The sequence below is a fragment of the Chiloscyllium punctatum genome, chromosome 15 (genome assembly GCF_047496795.1).
Source record: "Chiloscyllium punctatum isolate Juve2018m chromosome 15, sChiPun1.3, whole genome shotgun sequence".
Classification (NCBI taxonomy): Eukaryota; Metazoa; Chordata; class Chondrichthyes; order Orectolobiformes; family Hemiscylliidae; genus Chiloscyllium; species Chiloscyllium punctatum.
In genome coordinates, this window is record NC_092753.1 from 86,096,765 (window position 1) to 86,117,160 (window position 20,396).

The 20,396-nt window shown below is 42.9% G+C and overlaps 1 protein-coding gene across 1 annotated transcript in view; it reads left to right on the forward strand.

Moving 5' to 3' along the window:
* The window catches only part of LOC140485870 (uncharacterized), a 73,664-nt gene that overhangs the window by 31,165 nt on the left and 22,103 nt on the right, over window positions 1-20,396 (forward strand). The window contains exons 8-13 of the mRNA XM_072584322.1: window positions 4,559-4,760; window positions 8,904-9,263; window positions 10,544-10,656; window positions 12,036-12,264; window positions 14,624-14,904; window positions 19,577-19,701. Of these exons, the coding sequence (XP_072440423.1) occupies window positions 4,559-4,760; window positions 8,904-9,263; window positions 10,544-10,656; window positions 12,036-12,264; window positions 14,624-14,904; window positions 19,577-19,701 (1,310 nt within the window). The remainder of the gene's footprint in view (window positions 1-4,558; window positions 4,761-8,903; window positions 9,264-10,543; window positions 10,657-12,035; window positions 12,265-14,623; window positions 14,905-19,576; window positions 19,702-20,396) is intronic.

Consider the following 20,396-nt stretch of genomic DNA (forward strand, 5'->3'; position numbering starts at 1 on the left):
ATTAGAATGGCAAATGATGACCAGGCTATCATTGCTGTTTATTAAAAACAGCCATCCAGGAAGTAAGCTACCATCCTTGTTTAGTCTGTGACTCCAGACCCATAACAATGTGTTTAACTCTTAACTGCCCTCTGGGACAGGCAGTAAATGCTGGCCTGTGACATCCTAATCCGGTGAATGAAGTTTTAAAAAGTCACTGACACTGTTCCTTGTCCCATATTTACACACATGCCTTTTCCTCCTTCTTTATTCTTACATGGATGTCAGGCTGCCATTCCGAATTTCCCTTGAGAAGGTGAAGGTGGGGAGCTGCCCTTGGGGCATAGGTGCACCCACAGTGCATTAGTGAGGGTGATCTGGAATCTCCGATGACAGAGAAGAAATGACAATAAAGTTCCAAGACATGGTGGTGTGTGACTTGGAGGGTAGCTTGCAGGTGTTGGTGTCCCTATATGTCTGCTGCCCTGGTTCCTCTCAGTGGTCGAGATTGCAGATTTGGTAGGTGCTGTTGAAGCAGCCTTGATGAGTTGCTGCTGTGTATCTTGTGTACAATACAAACTGCACTGGCTATGCATTGCTGGAGGGTGTGAATATTTTAAAGAGTTTCCCCTCCCCCCACCTTGTCTCAGTCAAATCCCTCGAACTCAGCACCGCCTTCCTAACCTACAATCTTCTTCCTGACCTCTCCACCCCCACCCCACTCCATCCTATCACCTTCACCTTGACCTCCCTCCACCTATCGCATTCCCAACGCCCCTCCTCCAAGTCCGTCCTCCATATCTTTTATCCTAACCTGCTGGACACACTTTCCTTATTCCTGAAGAAGGGCTGATGCCCGAAACGTCGATTCTCCTGTTCCTTGGATGCTGCCTGACCTGCTGCGCTTTTCCAGCAACACATTTTCAGCTCTAACCATTTTATTAATATGGCTGACTCAGTTCAATTTCTGGTCAGTGGCAATCTCTAGGTATTGATTCAGAAATTGTAATACCATTTAAGATGAAAGGGAGATGCTATGGATTCTTTCATTATGAAGGTGGTCATTACCTGGCATTGGTGTGGTATGATTCAATCCAGATAAAGGTGTATTGATCTCATTAGCATTTCTTACTGAAAATAAAAAGGAAATGGATTTATTTCTGTCAAGCTTTTCATGACATCAGGATGTCCCTCGATGCTTTACAATCAATTGGATGTTTTTAAAGTGGAGTCATGGGTGCAGAGTCATAGGAAATGCAGCAGACAATTCAGGTCTTGAAGGACTTCATAAACTGCAATATTTTAACTGTTTTATTAATGCTGGTGGAGGGCTAGGACACCAGGAATAAGTTCTCTGTCCTTCAAATTAGTGCCATTGGATCATTTAGGTTCATATCAGAGGCTGATTGAAAACTGAGTTAATGTCCCATTCAAATTTCAACACCTCCAATATTGCGGGACTTTCTCAGTGCTGCCTGAAGTAATGTGCTGTATTTTGAGTTTAGGTCTTTAATTGGGGCTTGAATTGACAATCTTCCAGCCAAGTGTTGTGAAGCTAATTTTACTTACCTGTTTTCCAGTGAGTAGTTCACATTTGACCACCGTTAGGGGAGGAGATTTTGCAGGGGAAGAATAATTTCTGGGCTAGGCTGGGAAAGAATAGTGCTATGATGATTCCAGAAGCAGGAACCAACATTATGAGCAAAGAATCAGAAAGTTAGGCTTGATGGATTGAGGCTTAACTTTGTGCAATAGTGTATAACAGATAATAGCGATTCATCAGGTGATGAATTCAAGCTCCATGACAGAGATTTGAGCACAAACATGAAGGTCAGTACTGTCATTGCAGTGGGAATGCTGCCCTGTCAGAAGTGCCATCTTTCAGCTGGGACATTAAACCTGGAGCCTGTCTACTCACTCAGGTGGACTTTAATTTTATTCTTTTATGGGATGTGAGAATGTGGGAATCACTAAAAGCCTAACATTTGTTATCATCACTGATTACCCTTGAACTGAGTAGCTTTTCAGGTGATGGTAGAAGGGTCAACCACATTGCTCTGGGTCTCAAACCATGTGTAGGCTGGATCAGACAAAAAAACCCAGCAGATTTCCTTTTCTGAAGGACATTTTTGAATCAGATGGAATTTTATTTAAACAACGATGGTAGCCAATGTGGTGAGCTTAGCTTAATATTCCAGATAATTGACTGAATTTAAATTCCACCAACAGTCATTGGAAGAAGAGAACATCGAATATAGAACATTACAGCATGGTAAAGGCCCTTCAGCTCTTGATGTTGTGCTGACCTGTGAAACCAATCTGAAGCTCATCTAACCATCTAAGGGCATGCAGCCTGTAGAGTCTGCTCCACCATCCAATGTGATCATGTCAGATCAAACAAGTTAATGGCTTTTACCCACACTATCCTCATAACCCTTTATGTCATTGGTAATCAGCAATCTATCAGTCTCTACTTTAAACATACTGAGAAACTAAAATTCCAGAGCCCTCTGAGATAGAGAATTCTAAAGGTACACAACCCTATTAGTGAAAGGTTTTCTCATCTGGTCCGAAATGGCATGCTTTTCAATTTGAAATTGTGACCCCTGTTTCTGGACTCTCCACCTGTGAAATATCTCACCTGCAGATACCCTGTCTATCTCCTTAAGTATTTTGTAGGTATCAATGATATCATCTCTCATTTTTCAAAACTCTTGAGAATACAGGCCCAGTTTGCCAACCTTTCTTCGGTCGAACAGTCCCTCCATCTGAGGAACAAATCTGGTGTCTCTTTGTTGCACTTTCTCTCTTGTAATCATTTCTTTCCTGAGATAAAGAAAGCATCTTTAGGATACCACACCTCAATCTTTTCTGAGGTGAAGACATCAAAATTGCACTCAGTCCTCCAGATGCAGTCTAACTGAGCTGCTATGTCTTTGACGCAAGACTTCACAATTCCTGTACCAAACTCCTCTGACAGTAAAGGCTTTCCTCAGTTCCTTATCATTCTACTGAATGTGCCTGTGCTGACTCTTTAGTAGAGCTGTCTAATTTGTCCCACTCCCCAACTCCTTTCTTCAAAGCTTAACGTATGCTTCCCCTTATGCATTTAGTCAGTTGCTCTTTGAATATTATTATTATTGAATCCACTTTCATCGTTCATTTAGTGAAGTTCGATTTGAACAATGTATCATATTGATAAAACGTTTCCCCATATCATTTCTGGTTTTATGGTTAAACATCTTAAAATACATGGGACTTGGTTACTAACCACAGTGCCATTGGAATATGTGTAAATAACCTGTGTTCCATTTGATTTATGTCATTGCAGCCCAAAAGAAAAAAACATTCCAAGAGTTTTCCCACATTAGGTGGCATAGTGTCTCAGCAGTTAACACTGCTGCCTCACAGCGCTAGGGACCAGGTTTGATTCTAGCTTCGGGCGACCGTCTGTGTGGAGTTTGCACATTCTCCTGCTTTCTGCATGGTTTTCCTCCGGGTGTTCTGGTTTTCTCCCATAATCCAAAGACGTGCCGGTCAGGTGAATTGGCTATGTTAAATTGCCTGTAGTGTTAGTAGATGTGTAGGTTAGGTGCATTAGTCAGGGGTAAATGTAGATTAATAGGGAATGAGTTTGGGTGGGATACTCTTTGGAGGGTAGGTGTGGACTTGTTGGGCTGAAGGGCCTGTTTCCACATTGTAGGGATTCTATAGATAACTCCTCTTTAAGCAATATTAGGGATTCCCTCCCTCTGGCCACTGTCACTGAGAATTATAGAATCATACACTACAAAAGAGGCTCTTCAGCCCATCCAGTCTGTACCACCAAAACTGCACTGAATATACACCAATCCCACTTTATAATCATTTGCTCATTACTTTGAATATTATGACATTTCAAGTGTTCATCCAAGTACTTTTAAAAGACTGTGAGGTTACCTGCCTTAACTATTCTCCCAGACAGTGCATTCCAGACCCACCACCTTCTGGGTGAACAGCGTTTTGCTCCAATCCTCCCCAAATCTCCTGCTTTTCCCTTTAAAATCGTATCCCCTTGATATTGACCCTTCTATTAAGGGGAACAGCTGCTTTCTATCCAGCCTGTTTTTGCCCGTCATAATCATATACACCTCGATCAGGATCTCTCTTTAACCTGCCAAATGTACACGCAATCCCGGGTCCTGGGTCCAAACTTAAAAAGGAAGATGGTCAGCTCCAAAACAGAGCAACACCTGTTGCCCATTTCAGTAAATGTTTCAGATCTATCTTTGGCCACAGGTAAAATGCTAGTGAATTGACAAATACAAAATAAAAGCAGAGGTGCTTCATATGCCTGGTTCCAGTAGGGGAGAAATGTGGGAACAATGCAGATGTCCTCCTCTGGAATCTCCTTAATTATCCCCTGGATTGATGGATCCAAGTTTGTAAATGTATGCTATAGCTCTGATTGGAGTCACCAAGCAAGTTAATGCAAATTAATGGCTTGCTGCCATTCTCTAGTCACAGTCACAACAGTGTCACTTAGCAATTAGTTGATGTTTCTATGCACACATTTCCATATTCTATTATTATGTTCTAGCTGGAAGCTGCACTCCTAACACATGATGTATCTGATGCAAATATCCACGTCCTCTGCCCAGAGCCGACCTTTATAGATCAACAGTACCCAGTCCTTGGTTTTATGTTGGCAGTAAATCAGAGTTACAGTATCGATTGGCTCCAGCAAGGATTCCACATCTTAACTAATACCAGTGAATACGTATGTGATGTAAAACTTGGAGGTAAGATGATGTGGAGCAGGTCAGACTTTTGTTGCATGTGAATGACTTCTGAGTTTTTAATCATATAGTTTTTTTTATTTCTAACTGTGTTTCCCTGATTTTCTCTCTCTGTCACATGCGAGAATATTTTTAAGCAACCCAGATCCATTCTTTGTTGAGGGTGGCTTTATCCCTGTTAATTGTTTTTTGCTCTGGATTATTTACATTACTTTTCCACTGTTACCTGAAACATTACTGTCCATCAAAATGGTGTTTCACTGACATTTGTTCCAATTGTCCCATCCCATTCCTCAGAGCCAGGTCCTGCAGTGCCTCCTTTCTTGTTGGACTGGAATCTGTAGCTGATGTAGGAAATGCTGCTGATCACATGTGATGGGTGACATGGCGTTTTGCTGGAGATCTCTATGACTCTATGACTAGAAACTCTTGCCCCCTCTATCCTTTACACCACTAATTTCTAGGCTTGTATTTGGAACAATTAGTGAAACTTAGATTATCTGAACGAAATGGGGGCAGTATTTTGTTCAGTAATTGATTATTCAGTTGGTTGATTCAATGCCTCTCCTCTGGGGCTCAGAGTTTTCTGAAGTCTCCTTTTCCTCACTCTGCCTGCCTTAACTTCCTCTCTCTGTCTCCGGGTTTGTTTCTGAGCAGACACACACTTATGTGGGACCTGCAGCATTGCTGAAGCTTCCCACCACCCCACCCCCCCATGATTTCAATGGGATTGACACAGCAAGCACTAGCTAATTCCACACCTCATTCAGGAGACTAGGCAGCAGCACACCGAGTGCGAGCTCCTGTCTGCCCCCTCCCTGCACCCAACCCCCGTCTACCCCCACGGCCCCACCCCCTGTACAGGACAATGCTGGAGTGATTATTTGGAGAAAGGGGGTTTAGAGTCCACTTCTTTGTAGAACTCCAGGATGAGTGTGGGGAGACACAGAGAGGGCAGGCGGTCAGTCATTTGGAGTCGGTGCCTGGGCTCATAGAGTCATAGAGGTGTACAGCATGGAAACAGACTCTTCAGTCCAACCCGTCCATGCCGACCAGCTATCCCAACCCAATCTAGTCCCACCTGCCAGCACCCGGCCCATATCCCTCCAAATCCTTCCTATACATGTACCCATCCAAATCCTTTTAAATGTTGCAACTGTACCAGCTTCCACCACTTCCTCTGGCAGCTCATTCCATACACGTACCACCCTCTGTGTGAAAAGGTTGCCCCTTAGGTCTCTTTTATATTTTTCCCCTCTCACCCTAAACCTATGCCCTATAGCTCTGGACTCCCCCACCCCAGGGAAAAGTCTTTGTCTATTTATCCTATCCATGCCCCTCATAATTTTATAAACCTCTATAAGGTCACCCCTTAGCCTCCGCGCTCCAGGGAAAACAGCCCCAGCCTGTTCAGCATCTCCCTATAGTTCAAACCATCCAACCCTGGCAACATCCTTGTAAATAATTTCTGAACCCTTTCAAGTTTCACAACATCTTTCTGATAGGAAGGAGACCAGAATTGGATGCAATATTCCAACAGAGGCCTAACCAATGTCCTGTACAGTTGCAACATGACCTTCCAACTCCTGTACTCAATACTCTGACCAAAAAGGAAAGCGTACCAAACGCCTTCTTCACTATCCTATCTATCTGCGACTCCACTTTCAAGGAGTTATGAACTTGCACTCTAAGGTCTCTTTGTTCAGCAACACTCCTTAGGATCTTACCATTAAGTGTACAAGTCCTGCTAAATTTGCTTTCCCAAAATGCAGCACCTCACATTTATCTGAATTAAACTCCATCTGCCACTTCTCAGCCCATTGGCCCATTTGGTCAAGATCCTGTTGTAATCTGAGGTAACCTTCTTTGCTGTCCACTGTATCTCCAATTTTGGTGTCATCTGCAAACTTACTAACTGTACCTCTTATGCTTGCATCCAAATCACTTATATAAATGACAAAAAGTAGAGGACCCAGCACCGATCCTTGTGGCACACCCCTGGTCACAAGCCTCCAGTCTGAAAAACAACCCTCCACCACCACCCTCTGTCTTCTACCTTTGAGCCAGTTCTGTATCCAGTTGGCTAGTTCTCCCTGTATTATGTGAGATCTAACCTTACTAACCAGTCTCCCATGGGGAACCTTGTGGACTTTTCTCGGCAGTATTTTAGTAAGCTGAGTTCACTTTTAATCACTGTAAACAAAAGACATGGTCAGTGTTGGAAACACCTCTTTGATGTAATGTTTCTATCGGGACCTTGAGATCTTCTTCGGATAATCTGAAATTCGGATAATTGATATTCGGACATTCGAGGATGCTCTGTATTTGTGCACCTCTTTGTAATTTCCTTACAAATGTGTTCCTTTTCATCCTCCCCACTAGTTTGTGACCTTTACACTACATTGAGCAATGTACTTGCTCTTTTTCTTGTTCCTTGGCTTGAACAAAATTAATTTAGTTCTTGACCCCTTGAGAACATTCTCTCGTACAGCAATTCTATTTAATCAACACTGACACCATTTCCTTCCTTTCCTGAACATCTTTATTTTAGGATTATTTAACAGCCAATTCTGCCCTTCCTTGTGCCTGCTTGTTATTATCACAACATCTTATTTCCACCTGCCAATTAGCACGGCAACATGACAATTTTATTTATCACATTCTGTACAATCGTATACATCTGCAGCAACACTTATTAATCTTCATTACTTTCTCCCTTACTCTGACCCTTTCGATTCACTTACTATTCTGGTACTACTTCTCTCTCCCAACATTTTGTATATCTTGGTATTCCTCTCTGATAGAAGGCTCCTCCCTAAGGTTCCCCAGTAACACAAGCAAAATGTTCTGCAGGGAACCTGTTCAGATGCAAACCATGTGGCCTGTACAGGTTACATCTTCCCCAGAGCTAGTTCCAATGTCTAAAAATCTAAAACCCTCCCTCTTCCCCAACCACCCAATGATCTGCCCTTATCTTCTTATTTCTGTACCCCATTTACCTGGAAATTATCTGGAGATTATTTGAAGTAATTTGAGATTTTTGATATCCTGCTTGCTAATTTTCTAGCTAGCTCCCTAAAATCTGACTGCAGGATGATATCCCTCTTGCCACTTGTGTCATGGGCTTTAAGTGGACCATGACTGTAGACTGATCATTCTGCTACCTCAGGGTGTTCTGCATCTGTTCAGTGTGACCCTGGCACCAAGGAGGTAACAACCATCCTACACTTACATCTGTGATTGCAGAAACATTGACCTATTCCTCTAACTCTTCGTTTGTTTTGTCTATGAATGTGTACTCTCTGTCTCTATATGTAGCTATGTCTGTCTGACTGTGTATCTATTTGTGTGTGTGTGTGTGTGTGTGTATTTAATTGCGTGTGTGTGTGTGTGTGTGGCTGTGTCTCCCTGTGTAATCTGCCTGTATGACTGTATGTCTGCCTGTGGTATGTGTTTCTGTCTATGTGTGTTGGACTGTGTGAGTGTGTCTGTATGTTATTGCATGTGTGTGTGAGTTTTGTGTGTCTGTGTGTTTGGCTGTGTCTCCCTGTGTATCTGCCTGTATGAGTGTATGTCTGCCTGTGGTATGTGTTTCTGTCCGTGTGTAGGTGTGTGTGTGTGTGTGTCTGTATGCTATTGCATGTGTGTGTGTGTCTAGCTGCGTCTCCCTGTATATCTGCCTGTATTGTTGTACATCTGCTTATGGTGTGTGTTTCTGTCTATGTGTGTTGGTGTGTGTGAGTGTGTCTGTCAGTTCTTACATGTATCTGTGTATGTGGTCCAAAGAAGCAGCAGCTCCTCTAAGTTCATCTACATTATAGAGTTAATAAAGAATGGAAACAAAAACAGAAATTGCTGGAGAAGCTCAGCAGGTCTGGCAGCAATTGTGAAGAGAGTCTGAGGATGGGTCATCAGATCTGAAACATTAACTCTGATTTATCTTCACAGATGCTGCCAGACCTGCTGAGCTTCTCCAGCAACTTCTGTTTTTCTTTCTGACTTACAGCATCCTCAGTTCTTTCGGTTTTTAATAAAGAATGGACACTCAGCCTACCAGATTGGGTCAAATACTTACCTGACTTTAGGCTCCTTATTTCATGTGGAGACTTTGATCCCTTTCCTTTTCCTGGACTTGTTCTCCTGCAGATGGCGTCCGGCAAATGGGGAACACATCAGGAATACAAGGCCACAGCATAGACAGCTGCAATCTGATATATGAAGCACGGAGTTCAAATGCAAGCAGCATGACCACTGAAAGCATCTGGAATGCATCAGATATGGAAAATATTTCAGTTGAGAATTCAACAGCTCTGTTTGGGAAATCAATGGAGACTCGATCAACAGGTTCTATGTGGGAAAAAAGTAACTCAGTTGATGCTCCCAGTTACACGGGGTCAGTAAACCGACCAGAACAGAGGAGGGCAACCACAACAGTTCTTCCAATTCAGACAACTGGACAGTCAGAGATGACGACAGATATAACAGCCACTGTTACCAAGGAAACAGGTACTCTTGCACAATGTGGTATGGAGAGTTAAAACAGTATCTGGTCCACAGCCTTACAGGTGACAGCTTCAGGTGCAGATCCAGATTCCTTTTCATTGAGTTGAGGATTTCCATCTCAATCATCAAACTGGCAGCGAGTTACAAGCTGTTCCTTATGTTCCATTGAATCCCCTATCAGTTACCTTAAATCTATGCCCTTTGGTAACTGACTTCCTTGCAAGGAGAAACATGTCTTCCCTGTCCACTCTATCCAAGCCCCTCATTATTTTCTTCACCAAAATTAAGCAACCCCTCAGCCTCATTTGTTCGAAGGAAAACCATCCCAGCCTGTCCAATCTTTTTGACTATAGGAATTGGGATGTCATTGTTGAAGGCATACAAGACATGGGGTAGGCCACTTGTAGAATACTGCATTCAATTTTGGTCTTCCTGCTAAAGAAAATATGCTGTTTGACTTGAAAGGGTTCAGAAAAGACTTACAACATGTTGCCAGTATTGGAGAGTTTGAGCTACAGGTTTTGAATATGGCTGTTTATCATGGAGCATTGGAGACTATGGAGTGAGCTTATTGAGGTTCATAAAATTATGAGGGGCATGGGATTGGTGAATAAATAAGGTGTTTTTTCCAGGGTAGGGGAGTCAAAACTAGAGGGCTTTGGTTTAAGGTGAGAGGGGAATGATATAAAAGGGACCTGAGGTGCCTGAGGGGCAATTTTGTGATGCAGAGCGTGGTGCGTGTGTGGAATGAGCTGCCAGAGGAGATGGTGGAGGCTGATACAGTTATAACATTTAACATTCATCTGGAAGGGTGCATGAATAGGAAGGGTTTAGAGGGACATAGGCCAAATTTCTGCGCTGTAAAACTCAATGACTTTATGGCTCTATGACTACTTTTCTCAGCCGATGCAGACATGTTGGAATGAGTGACCTATTTTTGTGCTCTAACCTTTCATCTGTTCTCCGCATCTTTTGTATCAGAGATGTTTACTGGTCTCTGTGTAGATTGGTTGAAGTTGTGGAGCAGGGAATATAGTCCAAATGAGAAATTGCAACAGTTAGAATTCACAGCAGCCCAATCAGTATCTGTAAAAAGGAAAGACAAATGTTGAGGTTTCAGTAATGTAGGCTTCACCAGACCTGTACATGACAGAGAAGGATTTTAAGTGAAAGAAGGACTTGTATTTCTATCTTACCTTTCACTACTGCATGACATATGTTCATCCTGAATGGCCACGGGTAGTTTTATAATAACTGGATGTCTCAATGTGTCGACTTTTCAGCCTTTATTGCATTCAGAGCTTCAATTTCAATCATCAATTGGAACTTTACTGAAGACCTCAACAACAAGACCAGCACTGCCTACAGAAATATGGAGGAGCTCTTTGTAACTGAGGTGAGATATTGAACTGGATGAAGATGGAAAGACAGAAAGAACTTGTATTTTGATAACACCTTTCGCAAACTCCAAATCCCTCAACACGTTTTGCGGCCAATACTTTCTCGATCACGGAATTGTTCCAGTGAGGAATGAGGCTTTTCAGCCCAGTGGTTCTGCACCAGCTCTGTAGGAAATGCACCAAACAATTTGCACACGGCAAGGTCCCACACACAACAATCAAGGAACGACCAGATTATATGGGCTGGATGTTACGCGTACTCTTCCTCTTCACCCTCCTCCATTGTTGCCAGGCAGATACTCAGTGATGAAGTAAGCACATCACTATGCAGGGTGGCAGAAATCCCATCCATGCCCTGGAGCTATCCCTCATAATTTACCGGGTAGAGAGGTACCAAAACAGGTGGCCTGCCTGCCATTTTTAAATAAATAATTAATGGTCAGTTGTAATTGTTGCCAAGCTAATTGCTGCAAATATTATGCTGATCATAATATGGTTTACATGGGCAGGTGAGTTGCCTATTTTGTTTTAAACAAATGATAGGGAGGATTGGGGCGTTGTTCGTTAGGGATGCTCTATAAGCAAGCATCCCTCCTCCGACCAGCGCCAAGGTGTTATCCCCTCTTTGTCTCTCCTTAGGTCTCCAGGTATCCAAAACATGACCTCTCACTAGCCTGGCGATCCCTCACAACCGTAAAAGCCTGGGACTTACCTGGGTTCTGGGATCTAGGTTCTGTGCAGACTTACTTGCAGTACCGGCAGTACCCACTACTGAGTTCTGGCACTGTTGGGACCACTGGAGCTTCTGGGCAATCAGACCAATCAGCAGCTCCAGAAGGTGGAACCTTCTCACCCTGAGGTGTGGAAGTCCCACTCTCAGCCTGTTTAATCCACCAACACCGTATTACAGCAAAGGGTGGGCTTTTCTTTTAAGTACTGTGGGTCAACCTTTACAATAGCAAGGTGTGGGGTGGTAGTTGTGAGAAACATGGCCTTGTGAAATCCAGTCCCAGACAGGGTCAAAGGTTGGCTTCCAACAGAACATCCTGCTCTTTCATGGCCAAGTGGGAATTGAGATAGGAATTTATGATTCAACATCTCATCTGAAGCGCAGCATCTCTGATGGGGCCTCAATAGGATAAAAGCAAAGCACTGAGAACAATGGAGTGTGCAATTACAAATCTCCGATACTGGCTTGAAATCTTGAGTCCACGTGACACAGACGTTCCAGTCACTACACCACCCTGTGCGCCACCCCTCTGTTCAACAAGCTCTCTCACCCTCACAACCCGTGACTCAGATCCTTTGAGACAAGTGTTGCTGAAAGATACTTGTTGCTCACCACCATGTATCTCTCTCTCCCTCTGTCTGCCAGTTATCACAGCTGTTGAGTGAAGCTGCAGAGATAACCCTCCATCGTGTCCTTAATTTCACTGTGTTGGTGGAAAGGTTCAGGAAGGGAAGCATCATTATTGATTTCATCTTCCTGATTCACATCGAGGAGAACGTGACCCTTGCCAACTTGACGACTGTGCTACTTACCGCTGTTAACCATTCCCTGATGTCAGAGAGTGGATTTAGTTTATCATTCGGAAATATTGAAGGTAAGGCACGAGCAACATCATCTGAGACTGACAGGTTGGGGAATTGTGAAAGTAAGTGAAAAATACTTTCTCCATTTGATGACACCTTCTATCACTTTACTGATAATTCAGAGTAGACTGATGGGGTGGTAAGTAGCTGGATTGGAGTATATTGGGCCACTTTTTCCTAGATTTTAGAGGAGTCCTCACTAACCTTCATTTCCCTAGTTCATTGAATTGCCACAGTGGAAGCAGGCTATTTGGCCTACCGAGTTCACACTGTCCCACGCTCCGACCTTATCCCCACAACCCTACACTTAATCCCGGTTAATTTGCTTAACCTACATATTTCTGGATGCTATGGGCAATTTAGCATGGCCAGTCCACCTAACTTTCACATCTTTGGACTGTGGGAGGAAACTGGAGCAGCTAGAGGAAACCCACGCAGACACGGGAGAATGTACAAACTCCATATGGACAGTTGTCCGAGGGTAGACTCTAACCAGTGTCCCTGCTGCTGTGAGGCAGCAGTGCTCACCTCTGAGCCATTAAGCCTCCGAGCCACCCTGTGGGAACTGTAGTTCCTACAGTTTCAGTGGCAACTTGTAACATCGCTGTGGCTGTCCTGTTTCAGACCTTTTGAATTTAGAATTAGAATTAGCCTTTATGGTCACATACAACAATGAGTACAGTGCAGGGAGGAATTGGCTTAGCTCAGTTGGCTGGACTGTTGGCTTGCAGAGGATTGTGATGCCAACAATTTGGGTTCAATTCCTATCACTGGCTTGAGGTTACCAATGAAGGACCTTCCTTCTCAACCTCTTCCCCAGCCTGTGGTCTGGTGGCCTTCAGGTTAAATTGCTGCCAGTTGCTTCTCTCTAATAAGAGAGCTAGCCCTATGGTCTGTTAAGGCTATGGCAACATAACAACAGTGAAAAGTCTATATGTCACTACTTCCAAGGCTCTTAAGTTGCTTGGTACAGCTTCTTTAGTTACAATATATTAGAAAATTGAGAAGTATAATGTCCAGTGTCAGAGATTTGTAAGTTCAGAACAAGAGTCTTACAACCCAGACCCCACTGACACCTAGCCTCTAGTCCACACAGGGCTTCACCTCTTGTTCTGCGTGGTTTACTCATTTACTGACTGGGTTTTTGGGGAATTTCCTTTGAGTCACACCAGTTGTTTACTATTTTATTCAATCATTGTGTACATGAGCTGACATTTCCATCCTTGGAGTGCTGCAGCATTTCAACGAAGCTCAACACAAACTGGAGGAACAACAATTGCACAATAAAACAAAGATGCTGGAAATCTGAAACAGAAGCAGAAATTGCTGGGGAAACTCGGCAGGTCTGCCAGCACCTGTAGCGAGAAAACAGTTAACTTTGGAATGATGCTAACAGCAACTCATTTTCTGTTTGGGTACCTTATTCCTCTAAGACCCAATATTCAATTTAACAACTTCAGAGCCTGATCTTTGTCCTCCATTTGATTACAAGCACCTCATCCCCCCCATCCCTACCCCAGCCATGTCGTATTTATACCTTGTTGGCTTTGCTTTGAGCAGAGTGGAACGATTTTCTCCTTTTCGCACCTATCATTCACACTTATTTAAACTATCTATCACTCCTTTATCACCATTAGCACTTTGTTTTTTCTTTAGCTCTGGACACCCTCATCATCTATTACATCCGTGTCTCATTTTCCACCTGTCAACAGCATAAAAGCTATCACTTTTCAGCTCTTTTCAGTTCCAAAGAAGTTAAATCAGCCTCAAAACGCGAACTCTGTTTCACTCTCCTCATTTGCTGCCAGACCTGCTGAATTTCTCCAGCAATTTTTTTTTTCAATTTTCAGTTTCCCAGAATCCACAGTATTTACAGACAGATAGCAAGCTAATGGTTTGAGTCTAGATGACTCTTGATCAGAGCTGACGTGACACTCTGATGACGAGTCATCTTGTCTCGAAACACTAGCTTGCTGTCTCTCAATGGATGCTGCCTGACCCATAGTGACCTCCAGCATTTGTTGTTTTCAGTACAGATTCCAGCACCTGCAGTAATTTGCTCCTCCACAATATTTACCTGTTGTTGCTAAAAATAAGAAGGAATGAAGGGCCAGGCAATAAATTGGGGCAGTTTAATACATTTTGTGCTCTGTTTTCCTTTTTTTAATTGAACAGCAATACAAAATCTCCATAACTTGATGATTTCTGGTCTATTAAATTTACTCAGGATACAGAAAAGAACATTGAGCTGGAAGTTTTCTCAGTTAATATGCAATAATATTAATCTTGCAGCAGTAGCCACCATTCCCAATCCATCTGCATAAAATACTGATTGTAAGCTACATATTTTAACTTTTGTTTCCATTACAGACTTTGATCTGTGTGACAATGACACATGTGCCCCCTACTGTGAAGCCCTTGTCGGGATATCCCAATGTACATGTGCGAATGGGCTGAATGGTCACAGGCTCACCTGCATACACAATGCATCAGCCACTTGCGGTGCAGCCCAGGCTGTGATACCAAACCGTCTCATGTGGGAACTTCAAAAAATGTCTCAATTTCTGGACTTTGCAAATGCCACAGGATGTTCTTTAAGCAGAAACTTATCTGATATGTTTGGCATTCTGCAGGTGAAGGATTTGTGCCTGGTAAGTGAAAAATGCATGCCTGCAAATGCACTAAATAACTAGACTGCTTTATCAAGTGGGCGAGGCAAAAGTGAGGACTGCAGAGGCTGGTGATTAGGGTCAAGAGTGTGGTGCTAGAAAAGCACAGCAGGTCAGGCAGCATCCGAGGAGCAGGAGAATTGATGTTTCGAGCAACAGCCCTTCATCAGGAATCCTGATGATGAGCTCTTGCCTGAAACGTCAATTTTCCTGCTCTTCGGATGCTGCCTGATCTGCTGTGCTTTTCCAGCACCACACTCTTGACTGCTTTATCAAATCTTCATTCTATTCCCTTGGGGAATGATGCAAAGTAGTTGGGGGGATTTGCAGTCCGATTAACATTCTGACAGCTGCAATGCAAAAGCATGAACTCTGCTTTGATAAATGTAACCATTTTTATGCAAGCCAAAAGGTGGATCAGCTCAATGCTGAGAATGAATGAAGTGGGCTCCATGACTCATATTATGGAAGTACAGTGGCAGGGAAACCCTGAGCCGGTCATTATATATCAGTTGAATGGGAGGTGAGGATGCACATGAAGGCAATATGGCAAATCAAAAGGTAAAGGACAAAGCAAGAGAACAAACTTTGTTGCAATCAGAGCATGGCAAGAATGTATATCTTAAAAGTGTGACATCAGGCAAGGCTGGGGTTTGCAGAAATAGTAAAACAAAACAGAATTGAATACTTTGTAGGTGAATACATGTAACATTCATATCAAAACAGATGAATCGTCATCTCTCCTAAAAATAAATGTATATGTCCTGGTAGCCCTTGCCACAGGAAATGACATCACCACAGGAAATGATGTCACCAACCCAATAAAAACCCTAAAAACATAAATAGAAAGCGGGTCACTAATACAAGTGCTTCACCAGAGACTCACTGATGATGTTACCTAGTATGGTGATGAAACATTTGAAAATGCACCTTCCAGCTCAACGAGCAAACTTACATCCAGCCCTTACAGAGACAAGGCTGCAGGATGACCAATTCTGGGACCTGGACATTCAAGGACATTTGACATTTTGAAAATATAATGATCTGGGAAAGGATGGTATGGTTGCTCTATTAATTAAGGATGACACTGGTGCTATAATGGGAGGTGAACTTCTGAAGCTCAAGATGTAGAATCAGTTTGAGTAGAGACATGAAATAGAAATGGGAAGAAGTCCATTATGGAAGTAAACCCCTTAACTACAGCTACTCTGTAGGAGTGGGTATTCAGGAAGAAATATGTGAAGCTTGTGAAAAAGGCACTGCAATTAACATGGGCGAGTTTAATCTGTGTAGAGAATGAACAATCAGCTTGGCAAAGATCATCTTGAAGCCTAGAACTGAAGAAGGGACACTGGACCCAAAACGTTAACTCTGTTTTCTTTCCATAGATGCTGCCAGACCTGCTGAGATTTCCCAGCAAGTTCTGCTTTTGTTTCTGATATCCAGAATCCACAGTTCCTTTTTTTTTGGGAGGGCTGAACAAGCAAATTTCAGTCTGGGGTCTAGACCTTTCCATATTAGCATCAACTGGGATCTTAATAAAATGGGATCTTGTCCAAGATCAGGAATGAATGATGTTAAGAAGAGTCTTTGAATCCTTAAAGAAACATGGAGGTACAGAAACAAAGATTGCTGTAAAGTGTATTACAGAATTTTCAATTTTAAAGCGGTCTTAACCAGGAAAAGTGTGAAGTGATTAATTTTGGAAGGTTGAATTTGAATGAAGATTACAGAGTTAAAGGCAGGTTTCTTGGCAGTGTGGATGAACAGAGAGATCTTGAGGTCCATGTCCATAAATCCCTCAAAGTTGCCACCCAAGATATTAACTTAGTATGTAAGTTAGTCTGATCTTAGAGTAGGATAAAAGGCCGGCACGACATCGAGTGCTGTACTATTCTATGTTCAATGTTATTAAGAAGGTGTGGTGTGATGGCTTTCATGAGCAGCGGGATTGAATTTAAGAGCCATGGGGTTTTGCTGCAGCCCTATAAAGCCCTGGTTAGACCATACTTGGAATATTGTGTTCAGTTCTGTACACCTCATTATAGGAAGGATGTGGAAGCTTTAGAGATGGTGCAGAGATTTACCAGGATGCTGCCTGGACTGAGCTAGGGGTTTTCTCTTTGGAGCGAAGAAAGATGAGAGGTGACTTGATAGAAGTGTACAAGATAATGAGAGGCATAGACAATAGACAATAGACAATAGATGCAGGAGTAGGCCATTCAGCCCTTCGAGCCTGCACCGCCATTCAATATGATCATGGCTGATCATTCCCAATCAGTATCCTGTTCCAGCCTTATCTCCATAACCCTTGACTCCACTATCTTTAAGAGCTCGATCCAATTCTTTCTTAAATGAATCCAGAGACTGGGCCTCCACTGCCCTCTGGGGCAGAACATTCCACACAGCCACCACTCTCTGGGTGAAGAAGTTTCTCCTCATCTCTGTCCTAAATGGTCTACCCCGTATTTTTAAGTTGTGTTCTCTGGTTCGGCACTCCCCCATCAGCGGAAATATGTTTCCTCCTGCCAGAGTGTCCAATCCTTTCATAATCCTATACGCTTCAATCAGATCCCCTCTCAGTCTTCTAAACTGAGTGGATAGCCAGAGACTTTGTCCCAGGGCAGAGATGGCTATCATGAGGGGGCATAATTTTAAGGTGATTGGAGGAAGGTTAAGGGGAGATGTCAGAAATAGGTTCTTTACACAGAGAGTGGTGGGTGGGTGGAATGCACTGCCAGCAGTGGTAGTAGAGTCAGATGCATTAGGGACATTTAAGTGAGTCTTGGATAGGCACATGGATGACAGTATAATGAAGGGTATGTAAGTTAGTCTGATCTTAGAGTAGGATAAAAGGCCGGCACAACATTGAGGGCCGAAGGGCCTGTATAGTGCTGCATTGTTCTATGTTCAATATTTGCAACTGTTGCTAAGACTTTTCTAGGTGTAAAATATGTATTTTATATCTTTGAAGCAAAAATGAGAGAGTTAGCTAATAAACGGAAGGTAGAACTGAAAGCAGGATCTTGCAAGGATGACATGAATACCCTGTGTTTACAATTAAAAGAAACCTGAACACATCACAGCTAAAATTAGCTAAAATTCAATTACAAATGGGAAAGAGAAAACTTGAACTGGAGTCAGAGCACTGAGTACAGGAGTTGGGAGGTCATGTTGTGGCTGTACAGGACATTGGTTAGGCCACTTTTGGAATACTGTGTGCAATTCTGGTCTCCTTCCTATCGGAAGGATGTTGTGAAACTTGAAAGGATTCAGAAAAGACTAACAAGGATGTTGCCAGGGTTGGAGGGTTTCAGCTATTGGGAGAGGCTAAACTGGCTGGGACTGTTTTCCCTGGAGCGTCGAAGTCTGAGGGGTGACCTGATAGAGGTTTATAAAACCATGAGTGACATGGACAGGGTAAGTAGACAAGTACTTTGCTGAGGATGGGGGAGTCCAGAACTGAAGGCCATAGGTTCAGGATGAAAGGGAAAAGATTTAAAAGGGACCTAAGGGGCAACTTTTTCAGGCAAAGGCTGGTACGTGTATGGAATGAACTGCCAGAGGAAGTGGTGGAGGCTGGTACACTTACACCATTTAAAAGGCATCTGGATGGGTATAAGGATAAGAAAGGTTTAGAGGGATATGGGCCAAGTGCTGGCAAATGGGACTAGATTAGATTAGGATATCTGGTTGGCATGGACGAGTTGGCCCGAAGGGTCTGTTTCAGTGCTGTACATCTCCATGACTCTATGATTCTATGAAAAGAAATAATGAAAAGACATGAATTGGATGAAGGGGAAATGAAAAAAAATATAAATGTGAAAGGAAGGAGGAAGGAAAGCAAAAGCAAGAGCAATGTGAAATAAAAAGCTTCATTTGGCAACAGGTGAATATAGAAAGTGCTCTGGCCTATGAGCACTTGACCCAGGATCAAAAATTGATGCCATAGGCTGTGGGTCTATGTTCTACAGCAAAGACATCGACAATAATTTAAGTGGGTCCTCCCAGTATTATTCTGAAATGATGCTGCACTATCAGAGGTACCAGGCACATGACATTAACCTGTGATTCTGTTTGCTCATAATGTGGACGGAACACCATGTTGAAGTAGAGGAAGGGTCTTGTGCTAGTGTTCATCCTCCATCAAAATTAAAAATAAAGAAGAGAGGCAAAAAACACAGTGGACATTGGAAATCTGAAACAAATGCAGAGAATGCTGGAGAGATTCAGGAACAGAATTTCAATCCTGGGGAAGAGTCATGATGGGCTCAAAACACCAACTCTGTTACACTCTCAATAGATGCTGCCAGACCTGTTGAGTTTCTCTAGCACACTTGCTAAGAGTGAAGAGATTTGAGTCATTATAAGAAAACATCTTGTGTGATGTGCATGAATTGGGTTTTTTATGCGACACCAGTCACTAAACATCAAAATATTTAATTGTATTTTAGGTGCTTGGGGATATTCTGAGCCCATGAAAGATGCAACAGAAATGCAACTCTTTATGCAGTGCCCCCAACAAACATTCCTCCTTTTTCAATTCTCAGTGAATCGCAAATGCTGAAACATACTGCTGCAAGGCGATATATTTTTCAATTAACAGGAATAAAATGAAAGTCAATACTTCTTCCTTCATGTCACTATGTTGCAGGGCACCGCCAATGTCATCAAAGATTTGTGGCTGGATTGGGAAAATGAAGACACTTTGCATCTGTATTTGGAAGGACCCAACATCACAGTCTGTCAATTCTCAGTTTCCCCAGAAGATCAGACGTTGTAAGTGCAACCCTTGAAGCTACAGTAAAATCAATTAAAAAAGGCAATAATTAACCTGGAGTTCATTCGAAAAGAAGGAGCAAGTATGCACTCTGCATCGTCTGTATGGAGAGTTCCTCAATACTCTCCAGATTTTTGCAAGGGTTGGTGGTGGTGGTGGGGGGGGGGAGGTGTATTGGTGGTGGTAGCATTGTCCAGGCCCCTCACATTTACTTGTTGGCCAGTTATATAGCAACATCTGTGTGTGGAGGTATTTTGCAAATTAAAGTCAAAAATAGAAATTGCTGAAAAAAACTCAGCAACTCAGAGAGTGGTCTGAAGGAAAGAGTACTAAACTGGGCCAAAATCAATTATATCAAAATTAGGCAGGAGCTTGGAAATGTGGATTGGACACAGCTATTTGAAGGGAAGCCCGCATTTGATATGTGGGAGGCTTTCAAAGATAGATTAAAGATCGTGCAGGATAGGCATGTCCCATTGAAGGTAAAGGATAGGAAAGGCAAGATTCGTGAACCATGGATAACAGGAGGAATCATATGACTAGCCAAGAGGAAAAGGGAAGCGTACCTAAGGTCCAGGCAGCTAAGAACAGAACGGGCCCTTGAAGAATATCGGGAGAGGAGGAACAGTCTTAAATGAGGAATCAAGTGGGCTAAAAAGGGTCATGAAATAGCTTTAGCAAGCAGAATTAAGGA